Here is a 22463-nt window from a genome sequence, read left to right as displayed (position 1 = left end):
AAACCTTCTTCATATTAAGTCAAATTAAGTTGCAGTAACTGAGTTGAAGTTAAGTCACACCATTGGCAGTGCTATGGCTGTCATCCAAGTCTGAGTAGGGAGGACCAGGAGATCCACAGTTAAAGAGACCAATGTCCCTGACTGGTGGAGATGGAGCTGGGTCTGCGGAGCACACAGATAGGCAAACAGGCTTGGACACACTGCAAACTTTACCACTGCACACTGAACATCACAGGCATTTTACACTGTAGCATGATGGAGTCATGCCCAGTCATGTCTCACCATGAAGCAGCTGACGTCTGTAGAAGTTTTCCCTCTGAGGGCTGGCAGTGAGAGCAGAGAGCGAGGGAGTCCGAGGTGAGCCCACGCCCAGCTTTTGTTCCAGTTGCTTGTGGAGCTCCAGCTGTTTGAGAGCGCTGTTCTCCTGGACACTGTTTTGCAACTGAGCCCGTAGGCTCCTCACCTCTCCCAACAACTCCCCCAACTCTACTGGTAGAACTGGTACCTCGCACAGGTAGCCTGAAGACGAAAGACGAAATGCACAAATATGAGAACGCGTTAGGCACAGCTGTGCTTCGGTGCTGTGAGGGGTTTAGAGGGTTTTATTCTTTCCTCCTTTCATATTTGTCATACATTAGAGCTTTTCTTGAGCTGCAAACAATTCTGTGAATTAGAATTCACAGAAAAACTTCCAGTGATTTGCTTTTTTTCTTTTTATAGCCCATTTATCTGTTTGTTCATCTACCACCAGATGGCACCAAAGTAAGGGACACTGGGACCTAGATAGATAGATAGATAGATAGATAGATAGATAGATAGTAGGGGTGCAACAATACACAAAATTCACGGTTCGGTTCGGTTCGATACTTTGGTGTCACGGTTCGATATTTTTTCGATACAAAAAAATGTTCATGCCTTTTTAATTTGTCATTTATTAAAATTATAAATATATATTTTAACTCAAAAGTACAGTTTTTAAATTTAATGTTGCTAAAACAACAAAGTAATAAAAAAATAAATCTACCTGATCGAGAAATCACTCATCTTTGGAAAAGAGAGTTTATTACAGAGAAATGGCTCTTTCCAAAATAAAACCTATACTATAGCTTCTTCTGGGCTATATTCTCAGCAGCATATTAAACATATCAGGTCCCCATAAGGAGAATCATGTGCTAACGGCTGTCTAAATGACTCGGGTAAAGTTTGTAGCATGCGTGCTTGTTGTTTTTGTCTGCTTCCACTTGTCTTTGCACTAGGATGATGTCGGAGTAAATGTGCAGTCATATTCATTGTGTTCCCACTAGTGCTGTCAGCGTTAATCTGAAATGACGTTAACGCCATAACACGGCAAATCTCCATTAACGAGCTACCGCGGATCGCCCCGTGCGTGGGGCTGGACGGCGTCAACACGTTAACGAGCAAACTGCGCTAACGCACTAGTTCCCACCCATGTAATTGAGCACTGCGTGGCACATCCGACATACTGTTTTACTTTTGTCCATGAAGCGCTTACCTTCAGGGTCATACTTCACATGAAGACCAAAATAGTTCCAAAGGCCAGATCTGAATGAGGGTGGGGGAGGTTCAGTTTGCCGTGTTGCAACGAGCTTAGCTTCTATCTTGCTAGCTTGCGCTGCGCTCAGTGGATCTGTGCTCGACAGTGCCGCCTAGGCGGAGTAGTCGAACGCAGATCCACTGAGCTCTCAACACAGACAGCATCGTCAGAAGAAAAGTTGATAAAATAAATTAAAAATTTTTGTATTGTTCGATACACATGCGTACCGAACCGAAAGCACTGTATCGAACGGTTCAATACCGATACCAGTATTGTTGCACCCCTAATAGATAGATAGATAGATAGATAGATAGATATGGAGACAGGACCATCCTTTGTGCTACCTACAGACTCAAGTTAGGAGATGTTGCAGAATGCCAGACTGCTGTGCAGCATGGGACTTCAGGACCGTGGGACTGATGAGTCTGCAGCCTAGCCTTGGTGTAGTCACTCCAGCTGTATATATGTCTATATATCTATGGTAGCATGTTGTGTATAGCTAATTTGATAGACTGACCTTTGTTGGCCTTTGTGCTGGAACACACTCGATCATAGACGTGTAGTTCGCTCTGCAGGGAGTGGATCAGTTCCCTGCTCTCACATAGCTGCTGCTGGAGTAGTGACACCTCGTGCTGGAGCCTGATAATGCACAGATACGTTATAGTAATAAAACAGTTTGCGATGATGTGAACACGCAGACAGACACAGCCATTATCTGCACACACCTGTTGGTTTTCTCCTGCCCCGCCTGTCGCTCCTGCCTTAATGTGTGAATCTGCTGTCCCTGCTCCTGACTGTGGGCCTGAAGGCGCCTGAGTTCCTCCTTCCACTGCTCAGCTTCCAGCTCTGATTGCTTCAGGCGAGCACGTGCTGTAAACACCGCCTCCCTCAATTGCACCACCTCCTCACTTGTGTCTGAGAGCATAGGAGAGACTGAATGGGTTTATTTAAAAAAACAAAAAACAAAACAAACTGTCTTAAATGTCTGTTGCCTTTATACTGAAGTACCTGTGCTGGCCTGCAAGCGGGACTGCAGACCCAAGTTTTCTTCCTTCAGGACTCTGATCTCATTGGACAGCTGAGTGACTGTGTCCAGTCCCTGAATATAAATGTTGGTTGGAGCCCCTGGAAAAAAACACATTGTGTCATTTTGTAGAGACAAAGAAGTGCCGATGTTTGTTGTTACTCAAGTGTGGAAAGCTGCATTACCTCCATCACGTCCAGTGGTGGCCAGTTTTTCCTCAAGCTGTTGACGAAGCCTCTCATTGGTCCTAATGGACTCCTCCAGGCGTTGGCGAAGACACCTCACCTCCTGCAGGTGTTCCTCTATCAAATTTACCCCTGAAAGAAAGTCATATAATAAAAATGTTGTATTGTTCATTCAACTTCTTCATGCACGGTTCATTAAAAAAGAAGCTCTTAAGTTCCAAAAATAAATTCACTGCATTTGTGTGTCACACCTGTTTGGCTGCTTCCTGGTTGGTGCGGAGATGATCCAGAATAACTTCCGACGAAGTTTTCCATGTCCCACAAAGGCCCCCCTGACATTAAACCTGAGTCAGACTTCATTAAGTGGCCTGTAGGGATGCCCCCCAGTTGGTAGGGTTGAAAGGCATGATGGGATAGCTGGCTGTAGCTTGACAGGCCATGCTGGTTGTGTTGATTAGGTGAAAGGGTGAACAGAGCCTTGTCATGAGGCTCTGGGAAGCCTGTAGCCAGCCATCCAAACACACGTACACACACACACACGTACACACACACACACACACAAATTGTAAGAGATCAGTCAAACATTCTATACAATTCCAAGCGTGACTGTAGTTTCAGACAGGTTTTGAGTATTTTTCCACACATGGCACACTCTCTTTGGCCCCTCACCCCTATTCTGCTCATTCATCTGTTTGTACAGCGTGTCCAGCTCTGGGCGAACAGCCATCACAGAGAGAGCTCTGGGCCGGGGGTCAAACATAACTTCGTGACCCCAGCCATCAGGGCCAGAGGGGATAGAGAGGGAGGAGGAGACAGGCTCACTGAAAAGGGCTGGAGGAGAATGACAGGACACACACAGAAGACGAAAGGATGAGGAGGAAAAAAAAAAAGATCTTTGCAAGTCAACAGCCGTCTGTGACTCCCCTACCTCTGGTCAAACCCACAGCGGCTGTGCAAAGCATGTTGGGACAGCTGCTTGAAGACTTGAGGAGGCCACGAAGAGGAGGAGGAGGAAGAGGTGGTGGGATAGAGGAACGGACTAAAAGAGGGGAATGGAAGGTGAAATGATAGAAAGATGCATTTCACAGAAAGAGAGATTAAACATCAACAATACCTTCCGGATCTAATCCAAGTCCTGGCTGCCGGAGTCGGTGTTCCTCCTGATATTCCCTGGTGTCCAAATCAGAGCACAGCTCCAAGTCTTCATTGGTTTGGTACTCATCGGACACCAAGGAGGTCCTATCTGATTGGTCCGTAGTCTCAGAGAGGGCGTGGCAACTGGACGGGGTCTCGGGACGGTGCTGCAGCTTCGTGTGGAGTGATTCAATGATTTTATCTTTCTGCTGCAACTCCTTACTTAACCTGCACGTGCACAGAAGGATCATGATATCACAGTGAAACTGAACTCTGACCTTTCAGATATTAAACCTAATCACTTTCATTTCATTCTATTACACATTTGTGTGTTCTTTGTAGGAATTAGCCTCCGAACTCTTGAGTCATGATCAAAAAAATGTTTTTTGAGTTCAAGGTTCTGATGAAAGTCTAACTAGTTCCTCCTCGAATTGAAGTAAATGCTTTTACATTTGCTTCTTTGTCAGTTTTTTCATTCGGATGCACAGAAAACAGAAAACGCATCAACATTGAAGGAAATAGGAAAGGAAAATTTTTTCCAGTAATATTAGACAACATAAACATAACTATTACTGTAAAACGAGCTCTTCTTCCCTATATGAGCACAGGATAACTCACTTTATATTAAAGCCCATTTAAAGAGCATTAACTAATAGGTGTGAGGTGCTTATAAGTCCTGATAAGATGCCTATTAATGTGTATTTTATGTTAATAGTGCCTTCATGCCTGTCAACAACATACTATGTGTTAGCTCCAGGAAGCCATGGATTACAGTAGTTTTAGGTACTTTTTATGCTGTTCTAAAATCACTACTAAATCAAAGGCTTGCATAGCTACTACACTATGTTCTTAACTACTGTAAATTTATGCACTGTCATCATCCATCCTCATAGGCTGGCCCAAATTTGGAGACATCACATGATGTCCTGTTCTGTTCTTGCATCAGTAATGTGTGTGATGCAGCGATATGTGGACATCTTCTGTGTAAGCACCCAAAAGAATTGCAACCAAAGTTGAATGAAATTAAATGAGACAAACTGACCACGCAGACACATTTATATAGAAGATGAGAAATCACTTCTAGTAAGTCACAAGTGGGTCTAGAGGCCTTACAGACCCTTTTTTTTTAAAAAAGGGTCTTTGTTTTTTTTTTTCACCAGCTTTCCTGATAACCCTTAAAAATGTTGCACGCTGGTAAATATTTCAAAACAAATATTTATCAGTACAGCAGCAAGCGTCAATACAACAGAAATCCACGAATAAGTGACTTAGCATGAATCCAACAGAAACAGTGTGCCAAGCTGTGAAGGATACAGAAACACTGAGCATTTTAAAGCCTGTCTGGGTGGACACCTGGAAGTTGTCTGTTCAGCTAGAGTAACTTAAACGATCCGCGTGGTGGCCCGCATGTGGATTAACAGCAGACCTTCTGTCTTCTCTCCAACATAAGTAGCTATGCAGACAGCTCCTCACAGCGTGTCACATGACAGAGCAAACTAATCAGCGGGACAGACTTAGTGCTGCAAAGTGAGCTAATAAGTTCAGTGGGGGTCAACAGATCACAAAACTGCAGGTGACACTGCAGTTTTGATAAAGACCAAAACTGATCTTCATGCTAGGCTGAATCTTCATGCTTCTGCTTAAATTTTAGTCTGTGTCAGTTTCTGGGGACTGACTTGATTTTGGAACCAGGCTCAACTAATTATTCAGTGAACAGTGATGGCTTCACTTTTCATCCCCAGATGTTGCTGGTTGACTTGGTTTTGAGCAAAGATCGCTCCTTGGTTTAATTGCTACCACCCTAAAATAGTTTAATCTCCTACATATTCTCACGTTACACATGTAGATATGAACAAGCTCACTTACCGCAAGGCGAGCAACTCGTGGCCTGTCTTGTCGTCATGGCTCTCTACACGTTCTCCTGTGGAGAGAAAAGAGGAAAGATGGAGCGGTGAGATTTTAAATAACAGTAGAAACAGTAAAAAAAAAAAAAAAAAAGTTCCTTACGTCCGCTAATCTTGGTGACCACTCTTTGTGCAAGGGCGGTGCTCTGTGCCAGCTGCTCTCTGAAGCTCTGACCCATGTAGTAGTCAATATCATTGGCCCGCAGGAGCTCCTCAAAAGCCTGAAAGTTGTTGACGTTTAGTGCATCTGTGAGAATCTGCGCTATGAACTTTGCTAGAACTTTATTCTCTCTCCATGTTGATAAAATGTAGAAAATATCACTGAATTAATGAGTGTGTTTGCAGCACCTTGGTGGTGTCTCCCAGGTGTTGGGTCAGGATGTGACAGACTCCTTGCCCTTCTCTCATCCGCTGCCTCAGGTGGGACAGCTCACGAGCTTGAGCCTGGATCAGAGAGTTGTACTTCCTGCACAGTGCGGAAGACAAACAGCCACCACAGGGACAAAATGCACCGCAGTGTTAAGGGAGATTAGTCTCGCTCTCATGTGCATACATCAACTGATTCTAGATAAAAAGTAAATGTGCAACACTGCCACTTTATCGCTGCTAACCTACCCAGGCCAGGTGGCACATTTCCCTTCTTCTGCTTGGCCTTTGCCCTCCGATCTGGTAGTTTTCAACTGAGCCTCCAGCGACGCGACTCGTTCCATCAGTTCTTGGAGCTCCCTGCTGGGCTTGGACCCTGGACGAGCCCCTTGGGTATCAGATAACCAACCTTCATCCTCATCCACACCACTCGGGGCTGGTGATCTTTCAAGCGCCCAGTTTACCTAAAGGGTGAGGATGAAAAGCAAAAAAAACCTTGTTTTTTGAATTGCTTTTTCTTTAACATTAAATAAATTTAAAGTACAGCATTTGTTGGTGAGTCAGTACCTTGCGGGGGGTGCGCTCCAAGCTGGAGGCGTAGTCGCTGGTCGCAGACAAAGACCGGACACGGAGCTGCAGTCCACGGATCACTTTGTGACAGCGAGTCAGCTGTGAGCGCAGATCCTGGACCAGATGCTGGAGAGACGCCGACTCATCCCTCATTTCATAAGCGCCTCTGTTACTGCTGCAGCTTCCAGCGTACCAGCCACCACCCTCACAGTCCTGAGGATGGGACAGCGATGTGCACATCTCTAGGTCGTCAAACTCTGCAAGGAGGAGAGGTGAGACATGATTAATGAGAGTATCTTAAAGAGCATGTTTTTGGTCTAAAATGAATCAGATCTTTGTTCATCACCTGGGCTGCTGGTGTCTTCTCTCTCTGCTTCGTTCTCACTCCGGCCACAAGTTTCATAACCCAGATCCTGAAGATCCACCTGCACCTGCTTGTTGGCCTGCTGGACAGACGTCTCAGCTGCACAGACATGAGGCAGAACTTACTTCATTCCTTTATACCAGATAATTAAATATGTTTAAATGTATTTGTCTAACTCATCCCAGCCTTCCTTTATACATGCTCCTCAGAGTGACTCACTGAGCAGATCTCTGTACTCCTTCAGCTGTTCGGCCTGAGCTTGGACCGTGGCCTCAGACACCATCAGCCTCTCTTGCAGCTCTCTGTTCTCCTGCTGGCTCAGAGTCAGATCAGTGTGCAGACGAGACGCCTGTTCACGGAGGCCATCCTCTTTATCTCGCCAGAGCGCTCTGACCTGAGAGCTGTCACCAGCGACCGCTGTCTCCTGCAAAAGCAAAGCCTCTAAGCAACACTGATGTGTAATCTTCACAGGCACATCATTTAATTATTTAGTCATACAGCATCTCTTGCACTGAAATATCACATATAACAAGACATTAACTGACTGTTTCTGATTCTTTTTTAAGAGCTGCGTTTATATGTAAAACATGACAAATAATATGATTACATTTAAACTTGTTAGTACAACTATTTAGTACACCTGGATTACTGACGATCCAATTATAAGCAGTATCAGACTAACTTTCTAAATTAAACTTTACAAGTGACACTTTATTGCCCTTTAATTGTTTCTAACATATTTTCCCATCTAAACTGTATATGTTACATTTAATGATCTGAGTACTTTTTCTGGTATTAAATTGTCTGGTCATTTTATTCTCTCTAACACTAAAGAGAATCACACTAAATCTGTAATAATGATCAGATAATGAGGGCATGATGTGTTACCGCTTCAGGTTGGTGTGTGAGATGGTGAGATGTCAGTGTGCCCAGGTTCAGAGAGCATGGCCTCATGCAGTGCCTCTTCCCTGGCTCGCTGCTCAGACTAACACATGGAGGACCTCGCTTCCCCGCCGGCACCGGAGATGTTTCCAGTTCATCTTCTTCCTCAGTATCCTCTTCCTCCTCCTCCTCTTCTTCTTCTTCTTCCTCCTCCTCCTCTTCTTCTTCTTCCTCCTCCTCTTCTTCTTCCTGTTCTTCTTCTGGGCTCAGACTCTTCTCTGTGTTTGTCCCCACCACTCCAGCTCGTACCTGGTTTTCTTTTAGGGCCTGGTTCTCCCTTTGCAGCTTCTGCAGGGCACTCCTAGCAAAAGTCGAACAGAAGGACAAATAAGCATAATGGTGCCATCAAACACAGCACGATCAGGTAAACAATAAGTAATTTAAAGCAAATTACACACCTCATCTGAGATACAGAGGTGTATCCATCCCTCTCCAGCTGTGACTTTATTTCTTCAAGCTCGAACTCGAGTGTCTTCCTTGCTTCATCGAGCTGCTTTACATCAGCTCTCTGGGATTGTGCCCCCCTCACCAGCCCTCGGGTCACACACTCAGGTCCTTGAGCCTTAACAGAAGTCTACAGAGTTAGAAAAAATACTTCTTAGTTCTTACCCTTTAAGTCATGGGAGTAGGTGAGATGCTCTTAATGGTCACAGTGAAGTGTTAGTAAAAGCACTTTACCTGACCGGAGGTCAAACTTCTGGCATTCACGCTATCGTCATCCTCCTCTATGCTGTCTGTGAACTCCTCACTGCTGCCGTCTTCATCGTCTCCCTCTTCCTCCTCTGTGCTGAGCTCTGGAAACAGAATGACCATTTAGGGAAAGTATCCACTTGCTTTGGTTCTTTTCTTTAAATCTCAAACCCCCTGGTTTTCTTCTCAGTCCTGTAGTTTTTAAGCCTCTCCCTCCCCGGCATCCACTCTCTATCCCATTCTTTCCACAGTCCTCTCTCTCTCTCCACTGAATCACCACTTTGGAAGTCATGGGACTTAAGGGAAATGTTATGTCATAAGTTGCAAGCCAGCCAAAAAACCGGTGCACTCAGTAACAGTGTGTGTGTGAGAGCCACTTTAAACACCTAAAAATGACACAACTGTAGCAGATTTAGGGTAACGACTGTTTGCAGGGATTAAAGGAGGTTGTGGTGACTGAGTACCGCATGTTCTCTTCTCTGTTCTGTTTTTAATATCGTATACACACTCACAAAGAGAGCAGGAACATCAGGAAAGTGACTGAAAAGAATTTCTAAGGGAAATTGTTTCACATAATAGGCCTCCGCACGCACACACACGCACACACTGTGCAGAGCTATATGTGAATCATAGGTGTGGGTTTGTGTCTAGAGTTACTCACTGCATTGTGGGGACATATTAAAGGATTGTTTCATAGTCAGAGCAAGTTTAACGGGCGTTAATTATCAGAATGTGTCCACCTTTAATGAAGCATAACAGTTAAATATACAGCACTAAATGTCTCTGTGTTGTTAGTGAGAGGGCAGGAAACTCGGCAAAACTGCTGAGGCAATACTGATTGAGTAATGTGTCCCTGCAGGCTTAACTGGTGTAATGTGGCACCCTGTTTACACACTGTAACACTACATAATGTCACCACATATGAAGAAGGTGTAGGAAGAGGGACCTGAAGTGTATTTTTATTCAAGCTAGATCGTGAGGACACTGAGTGACCGGTCACACGGGCTTTGTGTTTATGAATATCTCATTGGGCATTACAGTGGAAGCCATGCAAACATGAAAACCATGCCACACTATCATGCATGAGGGAGAAAGGACATGAAGGAAAATTAATTGGGACCGAGTTTGTTTTAAGAATACACGTTGCTGTTTGTTGCCTTTGTATTTATACATTAAAAGTTCTAGCACGTGTTCATATGGTTTTAAATTTACACTTTAGGACAAAAAAAAGGCAAAGTTGAGAGGCTGAGGAGGGCGGGTAAATAATATTTCTATGCTGGGTAAAGGTTCAGAGAGATGATATATACTGTGGGTTGATATAAGGGGAAAGGAGGAAGGTATGTCAAGGAATAAATGGAGGATTTCAGGTTTCCTAATTAAACACAATAAAGAGAAATCCATACCAGAAGTGCTTTTGACAAAAAGCCAGCACATGTTTATTTTTGATGCATTTAAAACACAAAATAAGAAGAAATAGAAGGAGCTTTGACGGTGATTCCATCTGTGAGGCTAGATGAAAAGATCGGGGGCACAAAATCCCTAGGAAATGTACTCTACCTCATATAAATAATTCATATGCAAGATTTATTTCTGGTGTTCACATCTCCTGTGATTAATAGAGAGCACTGTCTAGACTGTAGATTATCCTATCTCTGTACAAAGCTGGATCTAGAAGCAGAGATGCTAAAAATATGCATATCATATCAAATTACTACAACATAAAGCATCTGCCAGCTTATATCTAAAACGACTAGCCTACTCTATCATGCATATCTATCAGAGCTAACACAGAACTAAAGGAAAGTACGAGGCCATCTTTTTTGGATTTGTTTCCTGGGCCTTCGCTAAGCGTGCACAATCCTGCTGACAAACAGATGATATAAAACAAATGATGGATGGTGAGACGTTTCACTGTAAGGCATGAGCTTGAATTTCTCCACAAGACGTGACTTCACTGTGACAGTAAGGCTGGAAGAGCGACACCGGTGAGAGACAGTACACAGAAATGGCAATAGAGAACAATCGAGCTACAAAGCAATATGCAGGCAATCCTCAAAAAAAACAATATAAAAAAACCCAAACAGATTCACACCACACTCACAAAATATATTAATAAATTAAACTCTGAGTTGCACATTTTCACTTCATACCATTAAGAGGAGTGTTTGTGTTATTTGGACAAAGCTGCCTGCACACTGAGGGTCAGATTTTGGCTTTTTTTAAATATAGATCTCTTTCTCTTAGTTCAGGAACGCAATGTTTCATAAACCTGACCGTCAGTGGTTGGAGACAGCTCCATCTCACATTTAGAGTGTCACTGAGTGGTGCTGTGGTCACACAGAGCATCAGGTGACAATGGTGCTTGCAGCCTTGGAGGCTGGACCCTGCCCGTTCCCACCTCCAAAGTCAGGCTGCCTTTTAGCTGCCCTGTCCAGTAGCAGGGCCGTGTTACGGGTCCGAGAGAGGACCTCCTCCAGCTGTCTGCGGAGTGCCTGAACTGAATCCAACTCCATGTGGAGGGCCTGGATCTTCTCTGAGCTGCTGCAAAATCAAAAAGAGGAGAACAAAATGGTGTTTTTTTGTTTTGTTTTTTAAAAAAGAAAGGACAAAAAAAGCTTTGCAGGAATCCAGAGTGTCACAAGACCTGCGTGGAATTTCCCTACCTGTCACTCTTATGAATGTGAGTGAGATTTTGGTATAACCTCTTCTCTGCCCTCAGGGCGTCATTCAGCTTGTTGTACTCTGATACCAGCTGCTCAAGCACATGCTGAATCACAGTGGCGGGGAGGGTTAAAAAGGAGTAAAGTGGTTACTTCCTAAGGAATACAAATGTCTAAACACTGTCTAAGCAACTTGAAATGAAGCAATAATCATACTTTGTGATCAGTGCTGTCTTTTGTGGCATCTCCTTCTGACTGCTGGTGAGCTAAAGACGAACGCAGAGCAGAGATCTCCTTCTGCAGAAAAAGAACCCAAAGATGTGACTTAAAGATTAAAAAACATGAAATTTTAGTGCATCAGCTCAAGAGCTTCACTGATACCTGAGCCTCTGCCTCCTTTTTCAGCACCAGCTGCATGTCTTCCTTCAGAGCCTTGATCTCTGCCTCGCTCTCCTTGGAAAACGGCTGCTTGGCCTCTTCCTGGGCCTTCATCAGTTCCTGACAGTGTGATAAAGTAGCCTGTGAACACCAGGTGTACAGGATCTATAGAAAGACAAACAGCCAAGGGAAAATGTCGGAGCAAGTACCTTGATAAAAGCCTCCTTCTCTTTAAGGAGACTCTGCAGATGCTCCGTCTCTCCTCCCGTGTCTCTCTCCTTGTCCCATCTCAGTTCATGCAGCTCCTGCTCTCTTTCTGACAGCTGCTTGCGAAGCTCCTGTAGCTGGCCAGTCCGCTCACTGATCACTAAGGAAAGCCTGTAGGAGTAGTCCTGAGAGAGAAAGATCAGGTTACAATTTATCTTCCCGAACCGCCTTTTTGTACGGCCCAATCCTATAATCTGCCACTTCCATGTCACGATGTCGCCCACCTGCAGATACTGGTCTTTGGAGCTGAGAGTGCTGAGCAGATCCTGGATCTGTGCTTGGTGTTCCTTAGACTGCCGGCTGCGGTCTCCCAAAAGCTCCTGGAAGAGTTTCTCTTTCAGAGCCAACCGAGCCTTCAGCTCCTCCACAACCTCAGTGGGACCGGCCTGAACTCTGGCGACGAGGACAGCTGTGAGATCCTGCACACGCACAACACAACAAACAGAGCAATTAGTAAGAAACTGGTGAGACAGGTTTGTCGACATGGGATGGTTTTTCAAAGCTTTGAACATTTACACCGCGAGAATAATTGAAACAGAAACCTGTTGTAAATGTCAGTGTGTACCTGAGCCTCCTGGCTGCGTGTCTGTAGTGCTGCTTGTAGCTGGGTTATGATGGTGTCTTTCTCTCTCAGGGAGTTTCTCTCCTTCTCGTCGCTCTGCTGCTTCAACCACTGGAGGTTCCTGTAGGCCTCTGCTGCCTGCTCCAGCTCCAGCTCTTTACCCCGCACCAAACCGTCAAGACTCTGGTGGTCACGATCACCAAAAATATATCAGTGCATAACTTTAGATACTGAGTAATATGTTTAATGCTATAAAACCTGAAGCATGAAATAACTGCCAGAAAAATTCAATTTTCTTGAAAATGGAGAGTTTACTGAGCGAGTTTACTGAGCGTTATGACAAATAAAAAAATTTAATTTATTCACAATTTATTAAATATGATGCACTTGGCTTACTGGTTTGTTGGTTCAAGCTTGTTTTAAACTGTGAGCTTTAATCTGCATAATATGTATGTTCTAGTGTTTCCACACCAAACAGTTCTGACATGATGATGCTGCGTGTCGCGAGCGTACCGTGATGGTCTCCTCGTTGTTGGACAGAATGCAGCGGAGTCTCTCCAGGTCTCGCTCCTTCTCTCTCAGAGCCAGCTGCAGCCTCCTCACCTGGCCCTCACGCTCCTCCACACAGCGGAACTTGTCATCGATGGATTGCTGCAGGCAGCGATGGAAAAGCATCCTTAACCTTCACCGTGTTCTTTGCACTTCATAGTTTTGTAGTTTACTGCATAAAATGTTTAGCTATGCAGTAGCTAACACCAAGCGATTTATTACATGCTTTTCATCGTCACCTTTTTAATTCATATATTTCTTCCCACTGCAGTAAAATATTACTGCACACTGACCTTTTGGTTTGTGAGTCTGTATTGCTGTGTGCCCATGACTCTTGACTGATACTCTTTTGTGACTAAAAGCCTTCCCATTGTCCCGACAATGAATGCACACCAGTTTGTTCATGAATCACACAGTGTACTTGAGGCGAATGTAACCGTGGCTGAAATGAGTTGTTTTCAGTATCTGCCACAAATCCCTGCTGTGAATCTGTGTGCTTGTTTACCTCCAGAGCTCTGTCTCTTTCTTTAATGCGCTCCCTCAGTTTCTCCAGCAGGGCGTCTCTTGGATTTGGTTTGGAGCTTCCCGTTGATTCCGCCATCTCTGAGTACTCCTACAGATTAATATATTTTTAGATGGGCTACAAAAGAAGTGTGTGTGTGTGCCTAATATATATATACTGTATAAATATACACAGTATATATATTATGTAAGCAGACTGTGTGGGATTGTGCACGTCACCTGCAACTGTTGCTCCTTGTCCTGCAGAGCGATTTTGAGCTGTGCGACGCTCCGGTCTTTCTCCTGCGTCAGAGCGTGTTTCTCTGCTTCGCTCTCCTTTAAAGCTGCTTCTTTGGCCTGAAGCTCAGTGCGAAGTTTGTGAAGGGCGCAGCGCAGGTCCTGCAGTAGAAAGAAAGTATGTTAAACGTGCTGTGTAACATGTTTGGTTTACTCACACTGTCACAACCAGACTGACCTGATTGTGTTTTTCGGTGACCTCTCTGTGCTGCAGTGCCTCCTGTAGATCTGAGTTTAGTCTCTCCTTGAACCTCATCAGGTCATCGGCTTGCCTCTGGCTCTGTCTCAGACTCCTCTGGCTGGCCTCCAGCTCCAGCCCAAGAGAGAACAGGGAGCTCTGCACCCCGACCAGCTCGCCCTGCAGCTGAGCAAGCGCCAAGGACTCGCTAACTCCTGCCGGAGCCTGAAGAAAGGAACGACCACAGACCAAGGTCAAAAAGACAACATGTTTTCACACTGAGGACAACATTTACGTTTTTGATTAAAAAACAGGTCAAAAGTTTCACCTTGCTTTGAGCAAGCTGGCTGTGATGGGCTATTTCCTGCAGCTTGCAAAGTGTGGTGTTCTGCCCTTCAATCAGCTGGTACAGCTCCTGGGCCTTAGAGCAGAATCAGCAAGTTTACAACAGGTTTACAAATCATGTCACAACGATCCTTGTTTAGGTACAAACAGACACACACCTCGCTGTCTTTGGTGCTGAGAGACTCTGTGAGGCCCTGAATGGTTCTTTCCTGACTCTGAGAGGCCTGGCGAAGCGAACGTAGCTCGCACTCCATCTCACTCAGCTTCTCCTGCAGCTTCTACAGACGGAAGCAGAAAGGTTAGGTTAGGCTGCCATCAGGCCTCTCATGCACAATAAAAGAACATATCCAGCTGCTGTAATGTGTTTTAATGAGGATCACCATGTTGTTGGCCTCGCTCTCTTGGATCTTGGCCTGCAGGGATTGGACCTGGAGCTGGGCCTTCTGCAGCTCGCTGACACACTGACCGGCCGCACACTCATACTGGTTCAGCTGGCTCTGCTGCTCTTCAACAAGACTCTGCAAAAGGTTAAGACGTCAGAGTTTAACCTTATAAAATCTAATCACAATATCTAGCAGCTGAATTATTTTTAGAAAACACATTTTTCTCAAATTCATAAAAAATAGAAAGCCTATATAACCACCACAGCATATTACGTAATACTTTTTGTGCACAAGATACATAAACTCTGTTCATTCGTGTGTGCGCTATGACAAGGAAAGAACCACTCGAGTGGTTTATGAGCATCTGCATGCATGAGTGAGTTTACCCAAAGTGCTCTGTGCTCCTGCTACATACATACATAACCAGCATATAAATGATTTCAACTTTCACTACAGGAAGAATATCACTATATGTTTGCCGTTTGGGTGACGCAGTTCAGAGGTTTTTTTTTTCACATTAAGATAGAAGGTGGTATTATCATGAAATAGTGTGACTTTAGTAGCCAACCAGTATTGAGATGACAGAGTGGTCTGACATCGCATGGATCACTTTGCCTCAAGGGCTCTGAGTGAAAATAGGGCAGTAGTGGAGTCACTTTGTCTTAACGTCTCCCCATATCTAACCTAATTCACTGAGCACTCCCCGCTCGGCGATCACATGCTCATAGTAAGGGAAAAACAGGCTTCAGACAAATCCATACCCCCTACAAGGTATTACAAAGGAGTAAGAGAAATTAGACTTTTTTTAACTACAGCATACACAAAAACTCATCCACACACATTTATCTTTACATACTGGAGCGGAAAATCTTGTTTTGCAAGGCTGGAAAAACTGCAAGACTCATCTGTCTAAAGGCTGTGTTCATGTATCATCACTGCAAACACTCAGCTTTATCATAAAGACTAAATTAGATAAGGAGTAACAAATTAAAGGCTGGAAGAACACAGATATTAATACTAAAATACGCTAATGTGCCATGCTTTGCTTCGTCATTAGTTCTTTATGTGTGCACACTCACGCACACAGACTAGCTAATTAGACCATGCTACCCACACCTGACTGCTTGTGTAATGTATAGTGTTACCACACAACTAAACATGGCTGCACGCTACTGAAGCTCAGGTCCTTTGGGGTGAGAGCTAACTGCAGAGGCTGTGTGTAGCTGGATTATGTGGATAGTTAAGCTAAAATGTGGTGATAATGGTTTTGTGGGCAGGCCGCGGTGTCAAACATCAAAGCCTGTCAGGCTGGTTCAGGCAGATTACTGCAGATGTAGCAAGTTTGCTCATCAAAGGCCAACTTCATTACTGAACCAAGCGCCGTCACTCTGCACTAATGAAATTCCTCTTTTCGCCGACATCCCCATTCCGATCAAGGTTTTGTACCTGGTGGGGAGGAGGAGGAGGATACTCTTTGTACAAATCTTCAAATAATTTCTCCATGTCTGCCAGGTTCAGATCCTGATCCAGCCCAGTGTCCACTCTGATCAGAGGGGTATCCAGCTCAGGTGTTGGTGTGTGATTGTATCTCTCTCCGTTTGGGCTTCCATAAGGCATTCCCATAACGGGATCGGTAAAGGACAACCTTGTGCCCCCGTTGCTGGAGCTTCGTCTGAGAAAGACTGGGAGCTTGCTCCCTTTTGTGCTCCGGACTGGCCGGTAGACAGCACAGCTTTGCAGCAAAGAGAGGGCTAGAGAGAAAGTGCGTCTAGGAGAGGCTTGGCCAAGTGGAGCTCCCATGTGCTCCTCAGAGAGGGAGTCAGATATCTGGTCTTCTATTGCATCCACTGGGGAGCTCAGGGATCCATCTGTTATGGCTCCAGGCTGAATATATTCCTCAGCTGCCTCCAGGGATGCTATAGAGGGGCTTGAGCTGGCTCGCCCAGCTAAAGTGCGATCACTATCTGAGGTCCTCGAGGGGTCCTGAGATCCAGGAACTAGAGTCTGAGAGGAGGGGACGTCTTCTGAATCTTCCACATTTTTCCTCTCTCCTTCTCCACCTGCACCACCTCCAGTCACACTTCCCCCAACCACACTGGCTGAATATCTGGTTGATGGCCCACAAGAAATACTCCGGGCCAACTTTCTGGGCACCTTACAGACAGCTTCATAATCAGAGTCTGCCACCCGCCAATAAGAACATCCCCGGCACCTTCTGGGAGTGCTGGGCGTACACCGTTGTGAGCCTTCAACTGTAACCTCTGACCCTTTAGCAGCAGGACATTGAGGATGGTGGTGATGTTGGCAGTCCAGGCTGTCATCTGCCCAGGACTCATACAAAGAGTAGACTAAATCCTCCTGGAGCAGGGCGCAATACTTTGCATGAGTTAGCCCTGAAATATCCACCATCCCATCCCCTGGTCCGTCATCACTTCCACTTAATGTTACAGCCCCTTCATCTGAATTGGTTTTCCGATAGAGCCCGCTGATGCACTGCCTCAGTCGATGCTTCTCCTGCAGGAGCCGCTGCAACCTCTCGATGGACAGTGCCTCCACACGAGCGATGACTGTGTCGAAGCGGTACATGCGGTCCAGCATGAAGGTGCACTTGGAGCAGGCAAACTCTCCTCTGCCGTCCCGGGTCAGCTCCTGCCCCACAGCATAAGAGAGCAGCACGTGCAGGTTGAGTTTGGCAGCAGGATGGAAGATCCATTTTCGCTGGTTGCCACAGAGCTCCCGTCCACAAATACGACACACCTCCTTCATCTTGAGATCAAACATTACACAGTATTATAGTTATCAGGGAGGGGCAGAACATCTTATTTACTATAACATGAGGATGTGAGGATACATGGATCCTTAGAATGACAGCGCTGCTTTATAAACAGCAAGAAGAGCACAATGTCCAGCTTCAGAGCAAGCACTGATGTCAATAACATAAACAGGACAGTGTAATGCTCCTCATTCCCCGAGTGCATGCGATGACTTCTAAGTCCATGATAAATTAAAGGAGGTAGACAAAAAAGAGCTTGTAAGATCAGTTCATACTGTAGCTATGATCCAAAGACATCCAGGATCCCCGTTCATCTGATGGAGGGGCAGGTGAATCGCAATGGCGCACACTGGTCAGGTAATGTCTCGTGAATCAGACGCAGTATTTATCTTTAAAGTGTCCTCACGCTATCGAAAAAAACAAACATCGTATCTCGCATTTCCCAACACAGCCGCACGTGCCTCTGCACCATCACGGAGGCGCGAGCCGCTCCGAACGACGACAGGTTCATCATGACCGGGAAGCGACGGGATCTACTGCCCAGTACGCGGACACCGAGCAGTAACAGGCGTCCGAGGACGATCCTCTGACTCTTCCGGCGGCGTCTGTGTCCCAAACAAAGGCTGTCTGTTCATCTCAGAGCTGTTACAGCAGCTACAGGCAGAGATACGACACACCGGACTCCAGTCGGATGTCCTCCAGTCAGATAACGAAGCGCCTGCCCGAACCAGACCTGCAGCGTTGGAGCGCACCATTCAGGGAAAACGAGGGGGAGTTGAGAAGCCCGGTGAAGACGTTCAGGGATGCTCGCAGTTTAACTCCCGCTGAGATACCGGTTCAAAACATAGACACTTTCGTTTTAAAACGCATATTTAAATTAATCCCTAAATAACATCTCTTCTAATTTGGGTTTATTTGTAAACAGGAAAGAGAGTCGCTCCCCCGGGAGTCTGCTACTTCCTCCTACCCGGTTTGCTAAGCTCCGTCCGCCTGACTGAACAGGTGAAAAGCCCAGTAGCACGACGCTAATCTATAAAATTAAACGTCTCCAAGTTATATTTGTTTTATACAGTTCACATTAGCTGTATTAGCATGGTCGCATGCTAACCCTTAAAGTGGGCTTTTATTGAGGATGAATGAAAAAGAACAACAGTGCACACATTTATATTAAACAGCTGCATTTCATAAAATAAAATGTAATATTATCTAATAACCAGTTGAATTATCAGCGAAGGCAAGTCAACCTGGGGACTCAAATCACTCCAGACATTCATAAATATTATGACACAGCCCATCTCTCTCTCTCTCTCTCTCTCTCTCTCTCTCACACACACACACACACACACACGGGCGCGCGCAAAACTATTGTACATTTCTTTAAGCATTAATAATTTAGAATTAAGAAGACCACTACACGCAATTATAAACTACAGAAAAGACCTCCGAGGTTAATAAATGTATGCTCTGTTTCTTCCAGAGTCCCCTTCCTGACCTTTATTCCTTCAGTCGTCAGGCAGACGCTCTGCAGACTAAAAATAGAAGATATCACATACTAATCAATAAATACAGTTAACAAAAAACACCTGTGTTGCAACGAGCCAGCGATGCTGCATATGAAAATAAACTCTTAATAGAGTTTCTTATCAGATATCAAATTGTTTGTCATTAACTAAATTAATAATTTATTAATTAATAATAAAATAATAATAATAATAATAATAATAATGGATACGCTGACACACTTAAAAACACAATTAACTGCCCTGCTATTAACAAAAGTATCAAACATCATTATATGATTATAACACGATTGCCATGGTGGCTTTAGTCTGTAAATAGTGCCCTCGTTAGACCAGCACAATATTATTACAATTATTTTCTGTTGCCATGGTGCTGATATTTCAGCAATGGTTGGACTGTAATGACCAAACAACCAGAGCTTTATCCTGCATTTGACCGTGTAAGTTCAGCTCTGCAGCGGCTATGATTTTTGTTTGCCTGGGTGCACAAACAGATGGTCACACTGTGAGTTCCAAGCAGATATATGCAGTGTGAAGCCTGCCGTGAACCATTTTTCTCTCTGAAAGCAGCCGTACTGCGTCAGAGCAGAGAATGAGACTGGAAATCCTCACTAATGTGTCTTTGATTGCTGATTTTGTGAAGACTAATTGCTGAACCTGAGTCATTTTCTCTAAAATTAGGTTTAGCTGCAGATAGCCATATGTGGGAAGGATGCAACTGAACATTTTTTTCTTTCAGATTTAATGAGAACTCGAATGCTCATAACTACTATGAAACGTCTCGCTTTTTAACTGCTTCAGAGGTCTACACTGACGCATGTTATTCCTGACAAAGAGATCCTGGAAATTAATATGTTACAAGGTTTCAGATTATATTCATGTCCAGCCTGCTCTTCTCTGCAGACAATTATTGGCTAAGTGTCTGTGGTGTCCGGGGAGCTAATTATGAGCTCTTACGGCGGGTGTCTGTCTGAAACAACACAACCTGATATCAGTGTCGGGGTCGCCGAGCACTCAAAGGTCAATCTGACCTATCGATAGTTTGGCTGAAACCAGAGCTGCTAAACTGCTAACCAGTGAGACGCCTGCATGCACACATGTACGTGAAGGATGGCTCCTCATGGAAACGTGCGCGCGCGCACACACGCGCACACACGCACACACACACACACACACACACACACACACACACACACACACAAACCCAGTTAAATTCATTCTTACATGCTCTCTTCGGATGTTTGTGAGGACATGTAAACAAAGCTGTGGTAAGAACACACAACAACAGTTTCTTCCACTGATTTAGAAACCAATTCAGCAATACGGAAGAGGCATATAATATATATAGCATGTATTATATACAGTTGCACATATATACTGTACTTATACTTCAAAAACAATCACCTTCTTCTGATTTTGCAAAGTCAAACAGCCTCATGAAAATTTGAATATCAGCTTTTAAACACATGAGCAGTCTGAATCCAGCCAACAATTTTCATATATACCACGTACCACACTCAGAGGGTTGCTGATCATATGCAAATTCCACTGTTACCCTAGTAACTAAATGCTGTGCCATAGCGCAGCTGCCATTGCTGCCTCAGCTTTTTTTCCCCTTTCACTGCACACTGACCGAGGCACACACTCACTCATACACACATGCTTTTACCCATACGTGTGACCCGTCTGAAATCTGAACAGAGAGCCTGCCTAACAAGTGTATTTGCATCCTTTATTCAGAAATGATTTACAAGTTAAAACGCCTGCACAGCCTCCCTGAAAACAAAACTCGCCTGACAACAAATATGTTTGCAGCAAATGCTGACAAATTCAAATACAGAGAACCACCGCTGCACAGGTTCAGTAAGGCTAAACGCACACTGTGTTCTTAAGTATTAATCCCTACAAGATCTCTACTCAACAGGGTAGAGATTCTGTCCAGGTTACAGTGAGTTGCTGTTCAAGTAATAGTCCCTCTCCATTCGTAGTTTCATCATGCATCAGGAGAGAAGTGTGCCCTTGAGGATGTCACTGCAGCTGAAGCCTGTAAATGTAATGAGATTCTGGCACTTCTCGTGATGAGATAAGCCCCCAGTAAGATGGCTCTCGCTACCACTAGAATCCTTAAGCAATACACTATACATTACAGCCTCAAAAAGCAAAATAGTTTTCTTTTTTCTGCCTCATGGTCCTTTTCTTATATCTATATCTATATATATATATATCTATATATATATATATATCTATATATAGATATATATATATATAAAATGTAGTTTCAGCTTAGTTTCAGAGTATTTTACTTATTTTTTCTCATGATATTGTTAAGAGATCGTTCTTTGAGCTCTTGCTGCTATTTTATCTTTTTCAGTGATATAATCGGGTAAAATGAGCAAAAATGCACTGTACACACTGTAAAAATTCTTAAATACTATAGATCATTTCTTGTCACCTACAAATCATTTAACTGTCTGTCTGTGCTAGTCATATCAATGCAATGTGTCACTTGTCCATAAGGAGGCAGAGTCTATCAAAATATTCTTCACTACTGTGTGAAACCGCTCTCACACTTTGGATAGAACATAACAGCTGAAAGCTAATGATCCAGCACCGTTTTAAATACTAAAATCCACATACCTGCATCTCCTGCTCGATGCGCAGCCTCTCTTGACCAAGTTCCTCCTGATAGAACTGTGTAAAAGAAAAGAGAGGTTAAAATTGTCGAGTGAAAAAACTAATAGCTCCAGCCAACCCAGGAATACACACAGAAAAAAGAAAGGAGAAATTTGTATCTAATATATTTCTATATTATATTCTTTTATTTATTTGTGTATTTGTGACACTGTTTTAATCATATCCATGCGTTTAAGTGTTATTTGGTGCATGCAACAGCTCTTGCGACCTACATGAATAGCTGGTAAAATATGGCTGAGGCATGAACACATGCTGCTTTAAGGATGTCTTTTTAGAACAGAAGTCTGGCCAGAGGAGACATGGTGGTCCAGAGGAATGCAGTAACATTAGACAGCTTATATAAAGTATCCATGGTTTTGCATTTCACACATGCACTTCAGGGTCCATTATAATATAATATATAATATACTGCTCCAAAAATACATAAAAAATGTAATAAAATAAAGGAACACATTTTAATCAGCATAAATCATCAACTCATTTAAGCTTCTAGGATATTGATGTGGTCATTTAAGTAACAGAGGGGTTGTTAAGCAGTTTCAATTCCTTTGGTCTTAAAGGAATTAACCATAACTGCACTAGAGGGACAACAATGAGACACCCGCCCCCAAATGATTTTACA

The 22463-nt window shown here is 44.1% G+C and overlaps 1 protein-coding gene across 8 annotated transcripts in view; it reads right to left on the bottom strand.

Moving 5' to 3' along the window:
- The window catches only part of LOC134617496 (myomegalin-like), a 51537-nt gene that overhangs the window by 6285 nt on the left and 22789 nt on the right, over positions 1–22463 (bottom strand). For 3 of the 8 annotated variants that reach the window (XM_063462749.1, XM_063462754.1, XM_063462750.1), the window contains exons 1-33: positions 16301–18347; positions 14852–14989; positions 14630–14749; positions 14455–14547; positions 14127–14351; positions 13892–14050; positions 13656–13763; positions 13115–13252; positions 12605–12784; positions 12264–12458; positions 11982–12164; positions 11776–11892; positions 11611–11691; positions 11398–11501; positions 11133–11275; positions 8723–8838; positions 8443–8618; positions 7991–8345; positions 7322–7526; positions 7085–7201; positions 6736–6995; positions 6418–6632; positions 6151–6268; positions 5906–6023; positions 5765–5819; positions 3879–4126; positions 3016–3264; positions 2765–2896; positions 2564–2680; positions 2281–2488; positions 2073–2194; positions 283–519; positions 61–162 (exon numbers count right to left, since the gene is read on the bottom strand). In XM_063462749.1, coding sequence (XP_063318819.1) covers positions 61–162; positions 283–519; positions 2073–2194; positions 2281–2488; positions 2564–2680; positions 2765–2896; positions 3016–3264; positions 3879–4126; positions 5765–5819; positions 5906–6023; positions 6151–6268; positions 6418–6632; positions 6736–6995; positions 7085–7201; positions 7322–7526; positions 7991–8345; positions 8443–8618; positions 8723–8838; positions 11133–11275; positions 11398–11501; positions 11611–11691; positions 11776–11892; positions 11982–12164; positions 12264–12458; positions 12605–12784; positions 13115–13252; positions 13656–13763; positions 13892–14050; positions 14127–14351; positions 14455–14547; positions 14630–14749; positions 14852–14989; positions 16301–17635 — 6469 coding nt within the window. In that variant the 5' untranslated portion in view covers positions 17636–18347. Of the gene's footprint in view, positions 1–60; positions 163–282; positions 520–2072; positions 2195–2280; positions 2489–2563; positions 2681–2764; positions 2897–3015; positions 3265–3878; positions 4127–5764; positions 5820–5905; positions 6024–6150; positions 6269–6417; positions 6633–6735; positions 6996–7084; positions 7202–7321; positions 7527–7990; positions 8346–8442; positions 8619–8722; positions 8839–11132; positions 11276–11397; positions 11502–11610; positions 11692–11775; positions 11893–11981; positions 12165–12263; positions 12459–12604; positions 12785–13114; positions 13253–13655; positions 13764–13891; positions 14051–14126; positions 14352–14454; positions 14548–14629; positions 14750–14851; positions 14990–16300; positions 18348–21784; positions 21839–22463 lie in introns of those variants that run through there. The other 5 variants (XM_063462752.1, XM_063462753.1, XM_063462755.1 and 2 more) reach the window with 4 other exon arrangements.

The sequence above is a fragment of the Pelmatolapia mariae genome, linkage group LG18 (genome assembly GCF_036321145.2).
Source record: "Pelmatolapia mariae isolate MD_Pm_ZW linkage group LG18, Pm_UMD_F_2, whole genome shotgun sequence".
NCBI classification, from domain to species: Eukaryota; Metazoa; Chordata; class Actinopteri; order Cichliformes; family Cichlidae; genus Pelmatolapia; species Pelmatolapia mariae.
The sequence above is the reverse complement of the archived record's forward strand: the minus strand, read 5'-3'. Positions and strand labels throughout refer to the sequence as shown.